General features: G+C 33.0%; 2 protein-coding genes across 3 annotated transcripts in view; both read right to left on the bottom strand.

The window, feature by feature from the left end:
* Positions 1 to 8,367, bottom strand: part of LOC124924036 (protein SABRE-like) — a 30,119-nt gene extending 21,752 nt beyond the window's left edge. Inside the window, exons 1-6 of one of the 2 annotated variants that reach the window (XM_047464076.1) lie at positions 8,165 to 8,367; positions 7,998 to 8,082; positions 6,501 to 6,612; positions 2,677 to 2,916; positions 1,833 to 2,089; positions 424 to 634 (exon numbers count right to left, since the gene is read on the bottom strand). In XM_047464076.1, coding sequence (XP_047320032.1) covers positions 424 to 634; positions 1,833 to 2,089; positions 2,677 to 2,916; positions 6,501 to 6,612; positions 7,998 to 8,062 — 885 coding nt within the window. In that variant the 5' untranslated portion in view covers positions 8,063 to 8,082; positions 8,165 to 8,367. The remainder of the gene's footprint in view (positions 1 to 423; positions 635 to 1,832; positions 2,090 to 2,676; positions 2,917 to 6,500; positions 6,613 to 7,997; positions 8,083 to 8,164) is intronic. The other variant, XM_047464077.1, reaches the window with a different exon arrangement.
* Positions 8,368 to 21,532: 13,165 nt separating this feature from the next.
* Positions 21,533 to 22,481, bottom strand: LOC124923958 (HIPL1 protein-like). The gene is made up of 3 exons (XM_047463969.1): positions 22,197 to 22,481; positions 21,961 to 22,124; positions 21,533 to 21,871 (listed from the first exon to the last, which is right to left on the bottom strand). Exons 1-3 carry the CDS (start codon positions 22,288 to 22,290, stop codon positions 21,848 to 21,850), a joined length of 282 nt encoding a protein of 93 aa, XP_047319925.1. The 5' UTR covers positions 22,291 to 22,481; the 3' UTR covers positions 21,533 to 21,847.
* Between the last annotated feature and the right edge of the window lie 2,504 nt (positions 22,482 to 24,985).

The raw sequence follows: 24,985 nt of genomic DNA, 5'->3' as shown, positions 1-24,985 counted from the left end.
AGCAAAAACAGGAGCAGCATGCAAAGCAACCATAACCCTTTTCAACCACACCATCCTACACATACAGGACATATGGGGATAAGGGAGAGGAGAAAGAGAGAAAGCAACAAGAACAACATCTGGAGTCCAAACAATGACTAAAGTGAGATATTTAATGTGTTAATGATCAAATCAAATGCATCGATAACAAGATTCAACTGAGTTACATGTGCACAATCTAAGCGCTAAGCAGCTAAACACCAGTACAGGTGACTTGTGACAATATTTTGACCATGACAGTTCTGAAGCATATTCTTAGATGCTAAACAAGATCTACATGGTTTCTCTACTATTAAAGCCATTAAAAGATTTAACTGAATAACATGAAAACTAAAAAGAAGAAAATCGTAGTGCATAACATGACCTGGGGATTAAACTACTGACCTTCTCTGGAATTAAAGAAGCATGCTTGGTCAATGCTGAAAGTTTAGATGGTTTTTTCGTAGCAATAGAATCTGAGTTGGATTCCAATATCTCAGTCTCATTAGCCAAAACTTGAGAGGAAGTCTTCTTTTTAACAAGGATTTCCTCATTTAAGTTTATAGCAATCTCCCCAGTTGAAATGTCCACTGTCCGAACTGAAATTCCATCTTCCCTGCAGAAAAAGTAATACTAAACAAACTGTCTTGAATCATGATTCCGTTAATGATGGTCAATTTTGATTTAATCACTTTTCTGTATTTTATGTTCTAACTTAATAGAAGTGCCAGAATTTCTATATCAGTCAATCTTATTCCCACTCCATGTAGGGACACGATGGTTTTTTTATGTTCTCTCAAAAATAAAAGTCTTCTGCCTAGTTGGGTCTGGAGAGGAAGCGTCATTCGGGATGAGAGAAAGTAACAAACTATATTTCATACCTGAATCACAACCTACTTTTAGGACATAAAGTAAAACTCCTCTTATACAAGATCGGCCTCAGAAGGTCAGAAGGCTTGCATGGGAAATCTCTACAAGAGTTCCCCCTCACTCCCTCAACATTTGTGGAGAAGTTCAAACCTCACTACATGAAACCTTCATTTAAACCGTTATCTCATCAATTTATTTCAAACTTTCAAACTGCAAGCCTCTCCTGTATTTTCTCATCATTGAAGTGTTCTGTTGCCTTTTTTTTCTCTCTGAAAGAAAAACTAGTGCCTCAAATATTTGATTTAACCCAGAATATTTTTGTAGCTGTTGAAACTATCAATAAAATCAATGTTACCCTTCCAACCATGATTCTTTATGTTACTCAATGACATGGTTGTATGTATGACAGCCTAATTTTCCTTTTTGTTCCTCGCAACATTATTTTTTAACATTGTTCAAGCATCCATCAAAGGCCAAGTCCATAAGTAAATGGACATCACATGCTTAATGGATGAAAGTCCTACTATATAGCATGGTGACCTCTAGTCAAGTACTATCCCTAGGAGATCTAGCAAGTACACTAGAAGTTCAACCCATATGATAACTTATCTTACCCACTCAAAGGTTATTCTACCATATGTGCTCCTTAATTGAGGCATGCCTTGAACTGCCTCTGTGGATAGTTCAAAGATGATAAAATTCCCATTAAATAATGTGTTCACTTTACATGACTTAAACTACAAACAAGCATCTTCTGTTATTGCATGCAAAACCACACAAGTCACTTCAAGATTTTTTTCTCATAAATGGCAAAACACCTTGTTTGAAACCATCAAGTTGAGGACAAAAGTAATATACTCTATAAAGAACAAGATTCAACAGAGTCAAAGATAAATAATGTTGAGGCATCAATGCAATCAAAGAGGCATAAACATATAACCTACCTATTAGGACCAAATTCACATGACAATGAGAATTCTTCACAGTGGAAAGGAGTGGTCCTTTCTGTTACAACCAATGGTGTTTTCCTGGAGATGTATCCACCATGGTTAAAATTGGAGGATCGGTCAGAACTAGCTTGTGGATCAACCAAGTGGAGTGAAATCAGGAGAAGATGCAACTTGACTAATACATCTAAGGACCCTTCATCCTTAGATATGTTAACTCCTAGCTCTTTGACTTCAGCAATAGCTTTGGGGGTCTGCAACAGGTTTGACAGTTCAAGGTGAGCTAGAATAGACTGCATATTGGAACTTCAAGCATACCCGATAACTTCAAGTAAATTATTGACTCTTCTTACAGTCAGCAAATATGAACTCACATATAAAGTTCTATGTTTAATGAAGAAACTCAATTTTGTTAGTTGTAAATTATAGAGCTGAGATTCACTAATTATTTGAATGAATATTATGATTGAAGATATGACAGATACATTATTTGAAAGTAAAACAAGATAATAAGTACAATGAGCAATGCCACTACTACAGTACCATGTCCAACTAAACAACTAAGAAAACATGCTTACCAAGCAATACATGTGCTCATCATGCAAGAACATAAAGATCTTCATGCACTATCTATCTGCAAATAACTAGGCCTATTGGGAAAAAGTATAAATAACCATAACCATGAGTTAAAAGCTAATGTATTGACATAAATAACATCACAAACTCAATCAAATCAATGGAAAAGCTCCCAACCAATGAGTATAAATCCAATATCAATAAAATGTCATAACAGAAGACAAATCATAAAAATTGTGTATAGCTCCTTGCACGTTTTGAATACCTTAACCACCAATTCTGTTATAGAAACAGACAAAAACCTTGCAGCATTAGCTGCAGCCATCAACTTTCCACTTCCTGAAGAACGAGATCTTCCAGACCTGGTTTTCGGTGAGCTTTTCGTTGGAGGTCTCATCACCACTTCCAAGTTGTGTATTAACAATCTCACCTTCGGTTCAAGTTTGATCAACGATTGCCTAAAACTGAGTTTGATCTCACCAACAGATACAGATTCAATAGCACCCTGTGAATGAAAGAGTTCGCGTGAAGACATTATCTTAACAATTAGTCAAAATTTCACTTACAAAAAAATTGTTATTCCAGAAAAGAAAGAAAAAATGAAGAAGAAATAACTTAGAGCAGAAGCACCCAAAAACAAGAATTATCACTCAAATTATAAGAGAAATGTTATGTACATTATAGTTGATTCAGGGAAGACTCGTTTAGCTCAGTGGTAGACCGCAAGAACTCATATCATAAAAGGTGGTTAGGCAAGATATAACATTGATGAGGGCACTTTCCATAAATTGATTAGGCTACTTTGTAAATATAGAAGATGGCATGTGAAAATAGTTGATATATATATATATAGAGAGAGAGAGAGCATCTACACTTCAATAAAATTACAAGACTGTATGTTTTTCTCACTCCTTGGCAGAATCCTCGTGGTACTGACTCCTCTCTCTGTCAAGAACAACAAGTTTTCCTTGACGCACTACATACTCCAGGCATATTTTATCTCTATGCTTTTGAAGAATTAGTATAGTTTGGCTTTCCAAGAATGAGCTTATTGTCTTCCCAATGGATCAATGTCTCTATTATCCTTGGAACTCCTCATTGTGTATATTGCTAATTCTTTCTTCGTGCATAAATGGTCTATTGCATTGTAATGTATTTTCATTTGGAATATGGCGAATACAATGAGTGACCATTCCTTCTTCAATAGATTACTCAATCTCTTTGTGGCATCAAATCCAACCTTCAAAGATTTGACCTCATCTTAGAGCATCAACTAGCGACACTCCGACAAAATCTTTGTTACTCGCTGAATCACCATCCGTTGTGTCAACCTCAAACTCAAGCAGGAATCACCGAGAAGCATTCCTCTCATGAGTGCCAAGTCCAATGACGAAAATCTCTTGTGCTTTGTCAATTGTTAATATATCTTGGCAAGCCTTTCTTGAGTGCCAAGTCCACAGACAAAATTCTCTTGAGCGTTGTCAATTGTTGATATATCTTGGCAAGTTTCATTAATTCGACCTTACAATCATACTCAAACAACACCTACACCACCGATCATCAATCCTCACATCCCTCCAACACTACCTACACAACCCATCATCGCTCCTCACATACCTCCAATTGAACCTACACCCCCCCTCCTTAAACCGAGCTCCAATTCTACAAAGAACACATTCAACACTTGTTCATGAAATGACCCTTGATGTGAATCCCAACGGAAATTCTATTGGGTGTGACACCACATCGTGGATGATACACTTGACATACTGATTGCTTTCATGAAAGGAGTAAGATCATGCACCATGCATCTTATATCTAACTTTTTTCATAGTTGATAGTTGTTCAAACTTCCCAAAGATCTAAGGTCATCATATGCAAGTGGATCTTCAAACTCAAACACAAAGCGGATGAACTATTGAAAGATTCAAAGCTCGTGTTGTTTCCAAAGGCTTCTCCAACAGAAATTCCATTGTGTGTGACACCAAATCGTGAATTTATCATGATACTCTTGACTTACCAATTGCTTTTAAGAAAGAAGATCATGTACCATGCATCTTATATCTGACATTGTTCATACAAAGGTCTATGTATTGCTGATATGACAAAATTATATTCAAGAGGCTCTTGAACATCTTGAATGGAAAAAATTGTAAATGAAAAAATGCCGACTCTTATGAAAAAACACATTTGGTCCATGTGCAAACTACCCAAAAATCAGTCATTCACAACCACTGATGAAGGATTCCTCGAAAAGTTAAGGATTAGTAATCCTTTTTAGAAATCGAAGGGATTCGGTCTTATACATACGCGAGGAAGGTAATCAAAAAAGAAAGAAGATGAGTTCTTCTTGCTTATCACTTAGTAGCCGTGTGAGATGAAAGTCTCATGCACGGTTTTGAATGAGAGAAAGAAGTGAGGAATCCTCTTTTCGACTCTGACTCTCCCACTCCAGTCGTTGCTTTTCTTTCTGTTACTTCGAAAGTAGTTGCTTCAGCTTCAGCCACTCGAATTTTCAAAATCTAACAAAAAGCAGAAAGGATTGTTGAAAGATTCAAAACTTGTCTTTTTGCCAAAGGCTTCTCCCAAGCTTATGTGATCAGTTATCATGAAACATTTGCACCATGTTGCAAAGTTGAACACCATCAAAATTCTTCTTTTTCTAAAAGGTCAACTTTTTATTAGACAAGAAGCGTTCAAGAATTACAAAGAGGGGGTGGGAAGGGAAAGAAAAAACAAACAAACAAAAAACAGAAAAAAAGAACACAATAAGGTTAGATGCCAATAAGATTAAAAAAAAAAGAAGTTATCGTGTACAAAAAACCATTTTTCCGAATTGATGCAAATGCATGAAGCATAAGGCTTTTGGCTCTTTTGGCGTCGTAGCTTTTTCTACGTACCAGATCTATAACACATAATTTTTGGGGAGAGATTGAAGTGAGAAATAGAATGGTTTCCTTAGATGACAAAGCATAGAGATCCCAAATACTACAAGAGGCCATTCCGTTCAATAATTAACATAAACCCTAATATAAAATATTCTAATTATTTATATCTACTCTAAACTACAATTTACACTAATTTCATTTAGTACATTTACAAGGCGAGACCCTACCCTACTATATAGAGCTATAACATTACTACCCTTTGAAAGTCTTTGTTCTCAAAGATTGGGTGGAGTAACACAATCCATTCGTTTTCCCTCTGTTGTATACAAAACATGTAGCAGCTTGAATCTTTCCTTTAAGTAGATGTTCATAGAGGAAGAAGATTTGTCATATTGAGTACATAAACAACCCATATCATCCATGGTTTCCTCATAAAGATAGGTAACTAACCGCAGAAACACCATGTTCATAGAAAAAATCATAATCAAAATAAGGATCGAGTATCAGCTCATGGTGTGGCATAAACATAATGTCAATGAGAGGCTCATCCATATCCAACTGATATTGTTGAATAAAAGTGTGTGGAACGACAACAATCATGGACTGTAATAGTTGAAGTATGGTTCATGTCTGTGTCCAAGTTCAAAAACTAATTTTTCATTCCATTCAATATTCAACATATTCCCCTAGTACAAAACTTCTAACTATTTATATATATTATCTACTAGAATTTACAATAATATGATTTAGTATATTTACAAGAAGGTCTAACCCCACAGTACTATTTACAATCGTAACATGATCTCAACAAAGATTCTTAGCATTTGGATATGTGAATGTATTTTTTTTTTGTAAATGGTCCAGGTGTGGAGACTCAAACTGAAGGTATTTGGAATTAAAGGTTAATTAATGAGCTTGACTAGGAGTGTAGAAACTACCATATATATTGAATAAAGAGATTAGTTAGATACCATATCCTATGTCTTTCCAATATGAGGGAATTCCTATATATTTGAGGATTCTTTCTTATCTCTTAATTCAATTTTGTAGTGATTAGAGTTTTTCGGGTGGACTGGTATATCAGCCACAAGACTATAGTTGTTTCCTGCTTTCTTTCATTTTGAATACACGAGAATAGTTTTTCCCCTATCTCTCTTTCTCAAATTATACATCATAACCAAACTGAGAAATATATGCAAACCTTTTTGAACTGCACATTTATATTCCTTAAACTTTTCAATCCACCAACACTGAAATGGACAGATGCTCCCATCACACGGCTTAGAATTTGAGCCAGCAATTGAGCAGCAAACCTGAAACAAAAGTTGTAGTAACTAATTCCGATATTGAAGGAACACTTGTTGAAAAAATATAATCTTAGCGTGACTAAAAAAGTAACGGTAGCAATGCAAATTCAAATTCAAATTCGTGAAATTTTATAAACTATTTGACGAGACAATGAAATGGCAAATCATATAGACTGTTTGATAGTTGGAACTGTATGAGTTTGAAGAAAGACATTACACCAACACTATTTCAATTCTACATGCCACATATAACAATCTACCCTTTTCACATGTAGACATTTCAGCCATTGCAGAAGTCCAAAATATTCATGATGATAGAGCTCTCTACAGCAATTGCCTTAACCTGACAGTTTCTCTCATGTTTACTATGCTATGAATGTATGTTATCTTAAACATGAACGAGATTTGAAAGAGAGAAAGTGAAACAGCCTATTGATCATTTGGTTTTTGTCCTACATGGCTAACTGGGGGGCCTTCTTCGTGGTTATTCATGTGAACCCTTAACATCATTGAAGATATGTCAACAAAAATATAGGCATTAAAATTTAACAGGCGTATGCATGCCATAAAAATGAGATGGAACTTATCATGGATTTTGTTAGTATTGGTTGTTCTAGCACATTTACTTATTCTTAATGCTTGCTCAACGGGACAAAATTGAATAAAATATAATCTAAATATGTATTCATTGCCTAGTTGTGTGATAAACGACTACACATAGCATCTCATGTTAGTATTGTTAAGTCTTGTCATGATTACTTGGTCCAGTTAATGTTGGCTAATTTGGCGACATAAACTCACTTGACACTATCTAATTCATCATTTTATTTCAACTATTATTACTGTTCAGGTTACCCCTACTTTCTGCGTTTCATCCTTTAAAAGAAAATTGTTCCAGTTGCAATTGAACTTGTATTTAACTTTATTTGTTATTGTCCTAAAGTATTGTAAAAAAAACTAACAGTATAAAATATCTATGAACTTACCAGAAATCAAGATAGAAAAGGTCTTCCTAAATTGGAAAAGGGGGAAATCAAAGTAAAAGCCAGATAAACGCAGAGTAAGTCAGATAACAACTACTTCAGCCATCCAAAATTCTAAGTGATAATTGTTTCCAGTGTGTGTTTAAATTCACAGCCCTATTTTCTGAAAGGTTTCAACTTTAAGGTCGTTTCACTTGTTCTATGAAATACAAATGCAAAAACCACCAATTATTCCAGTTGGGTCTATCAAACTCATATAACCTAGATAACATAAATCAAATATGCATACAAAAAGGACAGCAAGAACCTCCCTTGATTCCCATACTAACTCCTAGACATTTCATGCAACAAAATGCATCCATCCAGCGTTGAATACGAATAATGAAAATTGAATAAATAGTGACTTACGTTATAAGAATCCATAAGATGGTGGAGACTACTAGAAACGCGAAGAAGAAGCTGAATGGACCCATCTGTAAGAAAAAAGTGTATCCTATTCTAAACGCATTGTTAAGAACCGGTAAAATTGAAGCAAAATACAGTCACGGAGTGCATCCTGGTATCAGAAACAATACCCTAACGTATGTAATCGGCAGAAATCGGTTGAAGAACGTCCATTCCAAGAAAGGAAAATAAACTGTAACGGGAGAAAGAAGCGGTCGTTGACGCGTGAAGTTCGAAGGGTGGGCGTATAATAGTCGCGAGTGACAGAGAATAAGGTTTGATCCGGTATATATGCATGGAGTGGGGAAGCTCGACGGGGGGAGAGAGAGATTTGAGAGAGATAGACAAAGAGGGAACTACGTGATTTCTCTTTCATTTTATATATATTGGTTTCGGCAACGTGCAAATGCGTTGCAGAAAAAACATAATATATATATGTTCTTATTAGAAAAAATATGCATGTTATTACTTTTTAATTCAAATTTATATACAAATATTCAAAATGATATGATATTAAAAAAAAATAGCAAGTTGTATCATTGACCAATTAAGTCATTAGCATGTGAAAACAAGGTCAAAATGAAGATTTTTATCTTTTACTACAAATTATTGAATGTTCAAAAGATGATTTATTCTTCATAAGTCTTTGAATATAACTTTACTCTTATTATAGCATGTCATAAAAAAATTGATTGCAATAAGTTAGATATAAAAAAATTGTACTTTAAATAAACAATAGTTATATGGTCTAATAATGTATCTCATAGTTTTAGGTTTAAATAGACTATTAGTGTCAAACTTGAAATTTGGAATACCTAAGTTGTGCAGAATGTAAGAAAATGATGAACAATGAAGTGTGAAAAAATAGATGAAGAGAAATTTCTTATTGTCAAAGATGAAGATGAAAAGATTACAGCAAAATAAAAAGGATTACGTATAACTGTACAATAAATGTGATGTAACTGAAATTAATATAAATCACAAACAATTAATGGTTGATATTAATTCTTATATTAAAGGCAAAACGTTACAAATCTCCACATTGCCTTAGTATCACCCAACAAGAAAACCTTATCAGGTTACTTCCAACTGTCAACATTTAGCAAATTCAAACAATAAGTGAATTTGTTAAGTGGATCGGCTTCGTGAACATGTCAGCAGGATTATGATGTGTGCTGATCTTCTTCAACTTGATTCTCCTCTCACTACGAAGAAAATGATAGCGAACATCAATATGTTTGGTTCTATCATGATGTACTTAATCTTTCTCCAAACAGATAGCACTTAAGCTATCACAAAAAACAATTGAATGATCATGATGGATACCAAGGTCACTGATTAATCTTTTCAACCATATACCCTCTTTGGTTGCTTCAGTTAGCGTCATATACTCAGCCTCGGTAGTGGACAACATCACAATCGACTGTAATGTTTCCTTCCAACTAACCATAGAGTCACCAAGGGTGTAAACATAATCAGTCATTGATCTTCTACCATCGATATCTTCAGCATAATTTGAGTCTGAATAACTAGTTACGAGACACTGGTTATTACTCTCATAAATGAGACCAACATTAGATGTGCCTCTCAGATAGCAAAATATTTGTTTTACTGCTTGTCAGTGTTCCTTACCAGGTTGAGACATAAACATGCTAACAACACTAACTGAATACGCAATATCAGGTCTAGTGCATACCATGACATACATTAAACTACCCACTGCACTAGCATACGGTACATGAGACATTAATAACTTCTCAGCTTCAGACTGGGATGCGAATACAGACAATCAGTAACAACTGCAAGAGTATTGAGAGTCTTTACTGTACTCATCCCAAAACGAGATAACATTTTCAAAATACAACTCTTCTGCGAAAGAAATAGCTTCTTTTGAACTCGATCTCTTACTATTTCCATGCCCAAAATTTTTTGTTCTTCACCTAGATCTTTCATATCAAACTCGAAACTGAGAAGGTCTTTCAGCTTTTGAATCTCCGACATTTTCTTGGCTGCGATTAACATATCGTCTACATACATGAGTAAATAAATCAAAGAACCATCACTGATTTTGTTGTGATAGACACAACAATCATATGCACTCCTATTATAACCATGTTCAATCATGAAATTGTCGAACCGCTTATACCAATATCGAGGAGACTGTTTAAGTCCATACAAAGACTCTTCAGACTACAAACATGTGTTTCCTTACCAGGAATAAGAAACCCTTCAGGCTGACTCACCGATATATCCTCTTTAATCTCACCATGTAAGAAAATCGTCTTCACGTCTAATTGTTCGAGTTCCAGATCCTAATGTGTTACTATAGCTAGTAGTACCCTAATAGAAGTGTATCGGACTACAGGTGAGAATATCTCATTGTAGTCTACGCCTTCCTTTTGACTGAATCCCTTTACAACTAATCGTGCTTTACATCTGGTCCCTTCAGCACTAGAGGTTCCATCTTTTCTTTTGAAAATCTATTTTCACCCAATGACTCTTCTCCCCTTAGGTAAAGTAACTAGCTCCCATGTATTATTTTTGTGAAGTGATTTCATTTCCTCACACATGGCCGTAATCCATTGCGCATAATTACCACCATTAACAGCTTCACTATAAGAAGATGGCTCATTATGTATGACATCTTTAGCTACCTTAAGTGCATAACTTACCATTTCTTTAGTATCATTCATAGAGGGACTGATTGTCCTACATTCAGGACCAGTTGAGATCTTTCTTCCCTCGATTGAATGAATTAACTTGTCAGGAGCTTTAATTTGCCTTCTACATTGTGTTGAAATGTCAGATATACTTTCAGGTACTCCAAATTGATCAACTTCCTCAAATGGTTTATCAGTATTGTGTGTCATGTCAGTTGTCCCTTGAACTAGAGTCACCTCAAGCTCCACTTGTTTCTCGGTATTATCATTTTCTCTAGAAAGTGATGACTTGATAGAGGAGTTAAGTATAAAATTTTCATTAAATGTGACATCTCTACTGAGGATTACTCTACCTTCAGAAGATGACCAGATTCTATATCCCTTGACTCCATCTCCATAGCCCATGAAAATACCCTATTTTACCCTTGGTTTCAACTTCCCTTCATTAACATGATAGTAAAATGTGCACCCAAAGACTTTCAAATGAGAATAATCAACGATATTACCAGACCATACCTCATAAGGGATTCTACAATCAATCCCAGTATGCGGTGCACGATTTATCAGATAGCAAGTCGTTAAGACAACCTCGCTCTAGTACTTTCTAGCCAATCCAGCATTAGAGAGCATGCTTCTAACTCTCTTTAGCAGTTTGATTCACCATTTCTGCTACACCATTCTACTATGGTGTACCTTGGACAGTGTGATGTCTTGCAATCCCCATATCCCTGCAGAACTCATTAAACTCAGATGAACATAATTCAAGTTCATTATCTGTTCACAGCCTTTTAACATTTTTTCCAGTTTGATTCTCCACCAGTGTCTTTCAATGTTTGAAGGTCTTAAATACCTCGCTCTTATGTCTCAAAAGATACAACCAGGTCATCATTGAGTAATCATCTATGAATGTTACAAAATAGTTATAACCTACTATACCTTTCAACTTGAGCAAGACCCCAACAATCATAGTGGATATAATCCAGTGTGCCCTTAGTTTTGTGAACTCACTTACTGAACTTACTACGATGCTTTTTCCCGAAAATGCAGTATTCACACAACTCAAGGCTGGTAACATTGTGGCTAGATAGAAGATCTCATTTGGACAGAATTTGCATCCCCCTCTCCCTCATATGTCCAAGTCGCATATGCCACAACTTGGTTACATCAGGGTGTTGATTCACAGATTTGGATGCGACCGCAGCGGAACCTGTCAGCATCTTACCTTGTAGTATATACAATGTATTTTGTTTGATACCTTTCAGTATTATTTTTGAACCTTTACTAATGCACAATGTTCCTTCTTTACCGCTAAACTTGAAACCTTTAGCATCTAAAATGCCTAAAGATATTAAGTTCTTTTTCAGTTGAGGACATGATGAACGCCAGTTAGGGTCCGTATCTTACCATCATCAATCATAATCTTGATAGTTCCAATACCCACCGTTCTACATATAGCATCATTTACCGTGACAACGTTTCCACCATCATAATCTTCATAGGTATCGAACAATTCTTTGTTCGGACTCATATGATATGAACACCCTAAATCCAACACCCACGTATCAATAAGGTATAGAGAAGTGTTAGCTACAAGGGAAATGTCCTCCTTCGAGTTGGTGTCTTTGTCTTTATGTGCTATAGCAGCCGTAGAATATTTGCCCATTTTCTTAGGACAATTATTCTTCCAATAACTAGGTTCTTTACATTAATTGTAGATGTCTTTAGCATTAGGGCTCTTAACTTTGTATTTTTTATCCTTCTTCTTTCTAGACCCTTTGTAGTTGACTGTAGCAACCCAGATGCTTGAATGTCTACAATTTCACCGCTCGCCTTATGACGCAGTTCTCTAGTATGAAGCGCTGACCGAACTTCCTCTAAAGTTACAAAGTTTTTACCCACAACGAACAATTGAACAAAATTTTCAAACGAGTTGGGTAAAGATACCAACAGAATTAATGCAACATCTTCATCTTTGATCTTAACATCTATATTTCTCAATTCAAGTAATATAGTGTTTAACTTATCAAGATGTTCACGAAGAGACTTACCTTCAAGCATACGAAGACTGAACAAATGTTTCTTCAATAACAACTTGTTAGTTAGTGACTTTGTCATGTACAAATCTCTAACTTCAACCACAAACCGATTGCAGTATCTTTATCTGATACCTCAGTAATCACTTCATTAGCTAGACAGAGTAAAATCGTTGAGTGTGCCTTCTGTTCCAAGACCTCAAACTTAGTAGTGATTTTACCAGAGGTAGACTCCTTTGCAGGATCTGCAACTATCTTCGCATTTTCCTTCAACAATGGTGCCTAGACGCCTTGTTATTTAAGCAATGCTCGCATTTTGATCTTCCATAGACCAAAACTGTTTTGCCCTGTGAATTTTTCGATTTTCAGATTCATTGAAGACATCTTCTTGCCAGAAAACAAATAGTGATAATCTGATCGGATCTAACCTGCTCTGATACCAATTATTGTGCGGAATGTAAGAAAGTGATGAACAATGAAGTGTGGAAAAATAGATGAAGAGAGATTTCTTATTGTCAAATATGAAGATGAAAAGATTACAGCAAAATGAAAAGGATTACATCTATCTAAATTCAGAAAAAAAAAAAAACATAAAACACCTAACCTAATAAGTATTAACTGTAGAATAAATGTGATGTAACTGAAATTAATATAAACCACAAAAAATTGATGGTTGATATTAATGTCTATACTAAAAACAAAACGTTACACCTTAGTCAAATAAATTAATTTGTTCTTATTTGCAAATTTTATATTATATTGAAATTTGAAATACCATAGTCAAATAAAATAAATGTGTTCTTATTTGCAAGGTTATGAGAACATACTTTAATGTTTTATCTTAGTTGGTTATATTTAATGTTTATTAAACAAAAACAATTAAATATACATAATGGGAATAAGTTTTTTATTTTATATTTTAAAATCATTTTATATTTCTAAATTTTTCACATTTTTAGGCTTTTTATATTTTTAGACTTTTTATTATCCCATTATATATCTTTCTATATTTTTCAGAACTTTTGATTAGCTTCTTTTTTATCCTAGTAATAACAGGGAGGAAAAATATCCATCTACAAATTTCTTCTTTTCTCCCGCTTATTAATGTATCCTAGTCATTTAATTTTAGCAAATTCAATTCAACAAACTTTTTTTTTTTTTAACTCTAGACAGCTGAATTTCATCTGCATCAACCACCATAGAATGTCTTTTCTTTTTTAATGGCAATTTTTAACGTTTGCAGCTTTAGTTTTAGTTTTTTTTCTACGTCTTAAATGAAAGTGAAAGTCATGATAGTGGGGGTATTATGTTAAATTCCTACATTCTTTTTTGTATTAATTTTTTTTAAATAAGTCAATTTAGCATTTTTTTGTCTTGACGAATCATGTCGAACAAAACCCTTTTTCGGCGATAGAAAAAAATCTTTCTATATAGCTTGAAGAAGAAGTGAATGAAAATGTAATATTGTTATTTAAGATTTTAACAGAGAAATTGTCTCCAAGATTAAAACTATTATGATACCATGTTAAAAAAAATTTAAAAAAATATAATTGAATTAAAAATTTTAGAATCCAAGAACAACGATATCCTCTCTAATTTGGATTCGATTTGCAACGAAGTAACAACTAACGAATCTTCCTTCCATCCTGTAACGCCCAAAAATCCCTTATTTTAGGAAATCTTAAATTGTGTTGGTCTCGATTTGTGTGTTGGGAATTTTTTATTTTAAATATTATTTAAAGATTCATACAAATATGTTATTTGGTATTTCAAAATTAATTATATAAATAATTAAATTTATGATAAATTTAAATAATATTTAAATTTAAAATAATCAAATTATAATTTGATTAAGAAAAATCTTTATTTTAAATTAATTTAAAATAATTAATTTAAAAAATTATTTATTTGAATATAGTTGTCAATTAATTTTGATTTTAAAATCAATATAATATTTGTATACGTGTATAAACCTAATTTATTAGAGATTTTATTTAGTTCGATATTTGGTAATTTTTTGAAAATTTGGTTTTATTATATTTTATTTAAACCAATTATTCTTCAAATACTAGACATGTATTATTTATTTCGCATTTTAAAATTATAGAATAATATTTAAATGCTAACCTTGCTATTGATGTTAATAATTGTAAAGGAAAGTACCTGGAAAATATTCGTTTAGGGTATTATAATTTAAAAATAAATTCAAACACACGTTCGTTAATATCATCGAGAGGTAATTCATCCATTGAATTTCTAGGCGAAAGGTTTATCATCTCTATGGGATCAAATCCCGAGTTATTGTGAAGTGAAGAGCCGTAGATTCCTCGTGCTGATCAAAAATGATTACGATATCGGGTAAACCTGTCATATATTTAATCCCGCCCAGATATGTTTGCAAATGAGATAATTGTCTTTTCAATATAGCCGCATCTCTTTTTGGATCCTCCTTTATGTGCATAATAAGACTGCATAGAATCAAAAAATATGCTCATTATAAACTCAGCAGGGCTAGTGTTTTTACAAGAAATTTCTAGCCAACCTTACTGCAAGAGATCTTTTCTTACCATCCAGTGTGTTGGTACTAGATAGAAATGAAAACTCGACCAAAGCCTGATCAGATACTAAGAAGGCTGTCGTTTCTATTCACGTTTTGTTTTGAACAAAATGTTCAGGGTCTCGATGCCCGCTACGGTTAGGTTCGCACGTGATGCTAAGTAAGGACTTCTCCCTCCTGTGGAAATAAAGGCCCTCGAGCCGCATTTCTATACCAAGTGCCCTCTCGCTGCTAGAAAATTCAAATATAAAAGTGAATTCAATCAATTAATTTAAGATTCGGTCAGTAAAAAGTCCATTACATTAGTAGTAGAAATAGTTGTAGGAGGTTCTCCCCGAAATGCGTTGAGGCGCAGTAGTTGACTGGACATCTAGGGGTAAAGCACTGTTTCGGTACGGGCCGCGAGAGCGGTACCAAATCGAGGCAAACTCTGAATACTAGATAAGACCTTCGAACTATTCTTTGGTGTCAAGGTAATAGCTATGAACAGTCATCGACTCCCGGGAAAGGGTAGAAGAATGGGACTTATTATGGGATATATTTTTTTTATAAAAATATTCTAAAAATATTTCAGTATCGTTTTCTATTTTACAGATTTTTGAAAAATAGTTTAGGGCTTCTAATTGTTTGGATTCGACTCGGGGTTAGTGGGTTTGGGCACCCAGTCAACGCAAAAGGAATTCTCGGTCGCCTTGTGGAATTCTTTGGTCAGACATAAGGTCAGATGGTTTTCTTGGTCGAAAATCAAGTTAGGGTATGATTTCTCGGTTAGGTGTGAATTTGCTCGGTCGAATGTAGGGCCTAATTAGTTTTCTCGGTCGAAAACTAAGTTAGAATAGGATTTCTCGGTCAGACATCAAGAACACATGTGTAGACTTTGGGATTTCACCACACAACTCCATTCATTGATCCAAGGACATAAGGAACTTCATTTCTTGAGACATCATTCGATAGGAAATGGTCAAATCATATTTGAATCGTTTGTGAGTTGGAGAACACTCCTGAACTCTTTAGAAATCTTTGTGATGATTTAGAAACGAGCCTTAGAGCTTTACATAAAAAAAATTATGGCGAATTTTGTAGAAGTTAGATTGGATGCTTGTGATTCTGATCCTTACCTTCATCTTGTGCATGAGATCCTACTTATAGGCTGCTAAGGTTGGTTGAGGGAATAAGTTAATCGAATTTGAAACAAAAAGTCATTAATGACTTTTGTTTATTTTCGATCAACTTCATCCATTTATGCCATAATTGGTCATATGATCGTGGGTGAAATGATCACTAGGTTAAGGTAATTATTTTAGCTTTTGAATCAACCAATTTGGTTGAGTATTCGCAAAGTTCAATCATTGAAAAATCAAAGATGGTTGTGGATGTGTATCTTATTCGTCGCGAGGAAGAAGACAAGTTCGAGTGAAAGTGTGAACACGCTTTTGGGTGAGGCGTTCCTTAGTGTTCCATCAGCATCTAGCGTTCCATCCGCGTTTAGGCTAACGACATTGGCCTAAGTGTTAACTAATTTAGTTTTATGCGAAAGCGCCTAGCTTCCGTTACATCAGGCGACGCAGCTGATTTTCATCCGTTGGATGAGGTCAACGTTGCATTACATGACTATGTGATCATGTCCTAACTTGGTTTGATGAGGTTGAGGCTTTAATTGATGCCCTCTAAGAGTTATCTTGTAATCCATTATGGAAAATATACTATGAATTTAAGAACAATTAAATGGGTCAACTACGTAAGATGTTAATGCGTAAGATTCTCAATTTCAATAAAGAAGTCACTACTCACATTGAATAAAAAATAAAAAATCTTAGAGACAAATACAATCCCATTTCGAAGAATTGTATGTGAAATAGTTGTGAGTGATGAGATTGAGCATATGATTAAATGTGAAAATAGTGGTATGAGCATATCGTTCTAAACTCTCATCGATTATTTATTGAGCATTTACTTTGGTAATTCTTTCTATTTATCTTTACATATTCTGAATGTTATATAATTTTCTTTTGTATAGACTCACCCCAATGCCATGGGTTTGCTCATATTTGTGCAAACTAGTCATAGTGCGGGGTAAAGATAGAACGACGTGACTCTAAGTTGAAGATAAAACTGACATAAGCATGGATCATAGTTGATAGAAGAGTGTGATTGTGAGTTCTTCATCGAACGGTGAAGATGGACTTTTTGTTGTCTATCACTCACAAGGCTCACGTACAACTTTATCAAATAACAAATCATTCAAGAAATGAAAAAAAACTTTTACCGAGAATGGAAAGATTTCATAAGAAAATATTTAGAAACCCTTCAACAAATGATTGACTCAAGGTTGATCAACTTTAGTTCCAAATTTGAGTTTATTTGTGATCAAATGGCATCACACTATACTTGCACACGATAAAAACAACTTAGTTTTCCTAGGTTGTGTCGCTTAAGAGATTTTTTAATAAAAAAATTAAATTGAAATCAAAATTCTCGTACAATAATAAAATTGAAAATCCCTTAACTAACATTTTTGTCAAATACCATCCAAGATTAAAAATAAATGATAGATTTGACATAAGTCTCCTTTTTTAGTTTTTTCGATTTAAGAATAATCTTACGACAAAGACTTGTCACTTTATTTTTTTCGCAAAATTAGGAAAAGTATATTTGGTTAAAGACACCAATAGTTAGAGATTCTATAAAGTGGGTTTGGTGATCGGTGCTTGGTTACGTGTGGAAAATTACATCGGCGTTATGTCCCATACGTCTATCTAGTTAGACGGTCTTTACTATTACGATTTTGGCCTTTTTAGAATATATTTTTATACTTTACTTTATATTTGATTTTAAACATTGTCCTACTGTGTTAATCTTAGTGATATTAGTGATTTCTACATGGGCTAATTCTGTAATACATTAACAAATGGATGTAACAAATGGATTACATCCATATGTCTCTTGTGACGAGCAATATATATATAAACAAAATATACAACCATCTATGAAAATATACAAATATACATAAAAAAAAGTATCATGGGATAAAGGCCAGAATGGAATAAAAATCATGGATACCGAATTTTATCGTGGAAAATGCAAAAATAAAATATAGTTCATATGAGCATGTATAAGCATTTATTTAATACTACAAACAAGCATACAGGTATGTCACAAAATGATAAAAACGTTAAAATAGTTGAAAAATATATGGAGTCGATATCAGGATTTAAAAAAAGATTTGTGAGTGCAAATAAATCAACTTCATATTTTTTGGTCAAATATTGAAGAAGTTATACCTCATGAAAGTTGATATAATGTTAAATTTTAAGCCAAATTGGCCCTTACTAGAAAATTATTTTTTATTTTGGTTAAAAATAATATTTTTTATGCATTTTATATTTTTTTATATTTTTAATAATTAATTAAAGTAGTAAATAAGATAAAACACCAAAACACAAGCAAGCATGCCCTATGAATTAAACTAGATACCCGACCGGGTTTAGAAGGCCGACTAGGCAAAAATCAGTCACTATGTTGATTCTCGGTTGAAACGAGCAATGACTAGTTTTCTCGGTCGAAAACTAGTTCATGGCTACAAAAATACGATTAGATGCCAAGCGTGGTTGAAAACACGCTCAGATGGCTAGTCTATCTAGTTTTTTGGGTCGAAAATTTAGTTTGGCTAGTTATCTCGGTCTCCTCTCCAAAACTCGGTCAAAAAAGAGGCCATGACCAGTTTTCTCAATCAAAAACTAGGACATGGCCAAAATCTTCAATCGTTGGCTATGTGTGGTTAGTTTTCTAGTCCGAAATTTATTATTTTTGGAGCCTGATAGACACGACAATGTCTCCAAAACTAATTATTTGTTTAAGGAAATAATATATATATATATATATTAATAATAGATTAAATTATTCAAATCTAACTTATTTACTACCTTGTCATTTATTTTATTGTCCAAAATTAATTATTTTTAGAGTCCGATCGACACAGTGATGTCTCCAAAAATATTTATTTATTAATTCGTGCAATAAATCCGTATATGAATTTTATATAATAATAGATCTCATGATTTATTAAAAAAAATATAAACTATAAAATTAGGGAGTGAAAAATGAATGTCTATATTACTAGTTTTACAAATGCTTTGATTGCTAAATCTAAATATGAATCTTTAAGTGCTGCAAAAATGCATGATTGTGGCCCCAAGAGTACCTTAGCACATGTCTGGATGACACATGGCAATACAGGGAATGTCATAGGGCGCCTCAAGGTTCGATGCGTTTTAACATTGGTTTGCGTATCGAACAATTTTTATTTTAAAATAAAATATTATTTTAAAAGGTTTTTTGAAAATATCTGGGAGCTTTTAGAAATTAATTATAAAAACAATTAACTTTATTCAAATTTTAATGATTTGGGGACCAAATAACAATTTGGTGAAAATCTAGTTTAAATTAATTAAACATAATTAATTTAAAAGATTATTTATTTAAAAATAGAGTCGTCAAATGATTTTAGAAAAATCATTAAAAGGGTACGTGTATAAACGCATTTTATACTAGAGTCTCTATAAAGGGTTCGATTTTTGGTTACGCTCGAGAAAGGGTTTTCGCATTATGTCCTATGTGTCTGTCAAATGACGGTTTTATTTTATTAAAACAAAGTCTGGCTATGATAAGATTTACTTATAAAATTTATTTTTTTAATTAGTAGTTTGGGGTCCTAAATAAGGATATTTTTAAATTACGTAAATAATTATACAAAATTAATTAAAAGGGCGTACCTGAGTGCGTTATATAAAATTGAGTAAAACCTTGAAAAATATTAGAAAAAGAGTGTTATAATTTAAAAATAAATTTTAAATGGGGCCTTGGCCAAAATATTTGTTTAGGAAATATCTCGAAAATATTTAAATATCATTTTCTGACCTTTTAGGATTATTTGAAAATTGATTGACGTTCTAAAAATATAAAAATGTTTTAGGATTTTGAAAAGTGGAACCAAATAGGTCTTAGAACCGGAGTACTAGGGCTTGGGTCCACCAATTTGGGCTCGGACGAGCTCGGTCTAGACTAAGGAGGTCTGGATCGGGGTTGGGAGCATGGGTCCATGGACCTGGAAAGCTCGGTCCTAAGTTCGGGAGGCTGGAATTCAAATTTTTGTTTTTTGAGATTAAGGTTTATTTGATCAAATCTCTTTCAATAGAAAATTCATATAACAGCTTGGGCTTGATTCTAAATAAAGAAATCATACAATTGAACCCTAGAACAGGTCAAACAGATCAAACTTAGAAAAATCTAATTTTCAATCACAAATCAATTTACAAAGGTTATGGATGCTTAATATCGATTGGAGAACACTCCAAGGATGTATTATAAGCTTTTCTAGAGCTTAGATCAAAGTTTTGATCGCTAGAGATGGTTTTCACAAAACCTAGTTTGGCCGGAATCTTTAAATATTTGATTCAATGTGTAATATGTGATGTTTGTTTGATGACTTGGTAGAAGGATAGTTGGGGAGTATTTGTATCCCATCTAGGTCGATCGAGGTGATCAAATTCAACTTCAATTCGTCGATTTGAAGTTCTATCCCTAATTCTATCATATTCATGGCAGCCTAGTTCTAGGCTAAGGTGTCGATCATAGGTATAGGGTTATTGAAGGCGAGGATAAGGTGATCACTTGGGTGAAAAAAAATCAAAGGATAAAATCAAGAGATGAAGAAGCTAGAGCTTCTAGAAGAATCGCCATAGAACGTCGCGATTCCAGCGAGCTCCCTGCATCGGCCGAAGAATACGTCTAAAACGATGTCGTTTTGATTTAATGAACGTGTCGTTAGGCGTTCTGTTGGATCTTCGTCCGCATTTGGGCGATCGGGCTAACGGGGTTAGCGACCCGTATGTCGATCTTGTGTGGACTAGACATGCGCGTGTTCCGTACAATAGGAAAGGGTGGCTGATTCCTGGGCGCTAGATGAAAATCTAGCGTTGATTCGAAGGCTGATATCCTGGCTGTAACAATTAAACATAATTTAGACTACACCAAATTATCAGTTTATATTTTTAATAAAATGGTTGTTTGAAAACGATTTTTAACCCTTTCTTGCTTTTTTCTTCATAAAAAATTCCACAAAAAATATTTTTAGAAACATAATAAAAATTATATTCATTATTGGGTATTTTGAAAAATTTTGGGGTATTTATTTAAGAGGAATGATACAAAGCGCGATTTGGGGACAACGACTGGCCCAACGATGCCTACGTGGAGTTACGTGGATGACAGCGTGAAAAAAAAAACTAAAAACCCTAGCAGCTTTCATTCCGTGTTCATTCTGCTTCCTTCCCTCTCACTAAAAATCAGGATTCTTATACTTTTTTACTTTCTTCTTCTTCATCCTCATCATCTCTTCTTCTGCAACTGCATGTCATCGATGCCTACATAACTCGAAGGTCACCTACTTCTCCAACGCATCTGCCATTTTTCGTAAGATTCATCTTCTTCATCATCATAAACTTCACAGCGGTCTGATGCTTTCCCCATTTCCACCATTCGCGGGTTAGATTTCACTCTGAACGGCTATGCTGAAAACGGATCACATTTCTGAATAATACAAGTTAAAGTCATATAAAGATTTCTTTTTTGGTTATGAATTTGAAAAACAAAAAAACAGGGTATCTTAATCATCTTACAGAACATATGGATGATCTAAGGAGAGAAGCACAGGCGGGATCGGAGATGTTCATTGATTCGAATTGGTTCTTCAAGAGTAAATCACCGGCGCCGTTGCCATCACAACAGATGGTGCCATTGTAGGGACAGAATGTTAGAGAAACATTTGGCGTAAAAGGGGCAGCTTCAAGGAGAAGAAAAACATGCTTTTTTAACACATCTCATGATTCATAATCTAAGAATAAAGAAAACTTACTTGAATTTGTACATAGAGGAAGTGAGAACGAAGAAGAAACAAGTAAGAATAGCATGAAAATGGATAACACGACCAAAAGACAAGTACTGGACATTTGCTTCACTAGAGATGGTTTCCGATCTCTTCTCTTCTATCTCTACTCCATGAAAAATATAGATTCAGATGCTTCAGACGGTGAAATGGAGCTTACTTTCGTTTGCGATGGAGAAAACGAAGCTTCAAATGTTTTAAATGGTTTAAGCGTGGAACGAAGCACAGAGCTTTCCGACGACGGAGAAACCAGAATAGAGCATGGAGTTTGCGGTCGACGGAGAAAACGAAACTTGCTGATGGAGAAAAGGGAGCAGATCTACGATGATGAAAATTGGCGAGCTTGATGGAGAGTGCCTCTTTTTGAGGAAGTTGCCCTATTATTCTAAAAAAAATCCACAATGTCGCTCCACGTAGGCATCGTTGGGCCATTCGTTGTCCTAAGTCGCACTATGTATCATTTTTCTTTATTTAATTGTTTTAAACTATAAAAATTTATGTTTAAAATCATAATTAAATAACTAGCATTTAACCCGTGCATTTGCACGATTAATAATATAAAAACCGTGAAAAAAAATTAAGGATAACATTTTTAATTTTATTTTTAACCGTTTTAAGTTTATGGGTAGGTCCGCCCACAATCCGACTCAAATATCTATTTACTCAACATCATTATATATATATATATATTAGTTAGTTAAAAATTGAATTTATATTAATGTTAAAACGTTTCGCGTTAATCAAATTTGATGTTGAATTTAAAATATAAAGTCTTAGTAGCCTAGTTGGTAAAAGGTTGTACTTGTTTTTGTTAGGTTGCAAGTTCGAAACATACCTCTAGCATTTTTTATTTTATTTTTTAAATTTAAGGCGGGTCAACCCACAATCCGACCCAAGTATCCAAATTAGCCACAACTATCGACCCGGCAATCCAGACACTTTAAAAATTAAGCATCATTATATATATATATATATATATATATATATATATATATATATATATATATATTTCAATCCTTTCTTGGGTTTAATTTGGGTAAAATAAATACAATATTTTAACCTTAAATTATTTTTAGATTTTTATTTTATTTTCTTAATTAATGTTTAATTATCATAATAATTAACTCTAATTTTATTTTTAATTCTTTTTGGGTTATTTCGAATTTAAAAATTTAAAATATTATTTTAATATTATTATAAAATAATAATATTATTTGAAAATTATGATAAGTCAAATTTTTATGCCTACAATGATGTTATTTATGAATTAATTAACATGGTATATATTTCAAATAAATATGGTCGCTATAAGGACTTATGAAAGTGAAAGTTATGTTCACGTTGCTAAGACGTTTGAGACGGTTATATGTGCTTGTGTTTGTTCATCATTCGTGAATTATGTATGACATTTTTTATTTATGTTAGTTTTCTTTGTTCTTTGGTGCATAATTTATTTTGAAAAAAATAACATTTGATAGTATTTAGGTTAAATTCTAGCTTTAATATTGTAATTAGGTATTTTCAATACCTTTGGTACATTTAGGGAGATAAAAGAAAGAACATTTGATATACTAGTTGCAAAGTTGAAATATAGTCTGACTGGAATTTTATTGATGTATTTTACTGAACTTTTACTATGCGATATAAATTAACAATGATATAAATTAACTTCATTCAAATGAACACATTATAATTTATAAATTATAAGCAAAGCAAACGCCATTAATAAAGATAATAATTCTCTTTCACCCAACCAAACAATATTAATATTAGGAGTGTAAGCAAAATAAAAAAATTTAACGAATCGATAAAAAACGAACCGAGTTCTGACTGGTTCATAATTTCTATACCGATCTTGGTCGGTTCGGTTGACGACTTATATAATAAAAATCAATGATTTAATATATATATATATATATATATATATATATATATATATTTTGATATATTTTTAAACTTATCTTCTCCTAGCCTAGTGGTAAAAGATGAACCTGTTTTTATTTTCTTCAAATTTAGGCGCACACATGTTTATTATTTTGTATATTTGATGTTTCTTTTTCTTTTACGCTTATTTTTATTTAATTAATATTATAATATATTTTTTAAAAATTAAATAGTTATTTTTATTATCTAATTTATTAAAAAAGTTTATAAGACTCAATTAATTTTTCAATTTTAAGTTTATTATAATTTATATTTGTTATTTTTCACCGATTAAACTGATAAATTCACCGAATCGATTTTATAACCGATCAAATCGAACCGACATTTAACCGTCAACCGACGAGTAAAAATTTTAAAAAATCAATATCAACATTAAAATGATTTTTTCGATAAAAAACTGACCAAACCGAACCACTTAACCCGGATAGATATAATAAGAATTATTAGATATTATTGAATATATCATTCTCATAAATATGCTCTCACCATCATTCTTTCTATTTATTTATCAAGCTTTCTTTTAAATCATTTATAATCCAATAAACCAGACTGCAAATACAGGTGTTAGAGCTGATCTTTGTATTTTTTTTTGTTTATCTAAGTTTTTTCTTTTAAAAAAAAGTTAGTTTTTTTATGATTTAAAGATAAAAGTATTCTTTAATTTTTTTTTCTTTAAATTGAATGATAAATTAATTTTAAATAATTAAATAAAATGTATTTTTAATATTTTAATAGATAAAAAGAATAATTAAATGAATGAATTAATAGTTGAGTTTTAACTAAAAATATTTTAAAAAAAAACCCAAAAAATCCAA

This window comes from Impatiens glandulifera, chromosome 2 (assembly GCF_907164915.1).
Source record: "Impatiens glandulifera chromosome 2, dImpGla2.1, whole genome shotgun sequence".
Lineage (NCBI taxonomy): Eukaryota > Viridiplantae > Streptophyta > Magnoliopsida > Ericales > Balsaminaceae > Impatiens > Impatiens glandulifera.
This window is presented reverse-complemented; position numbering and strand designations above follow the sequence as displayed.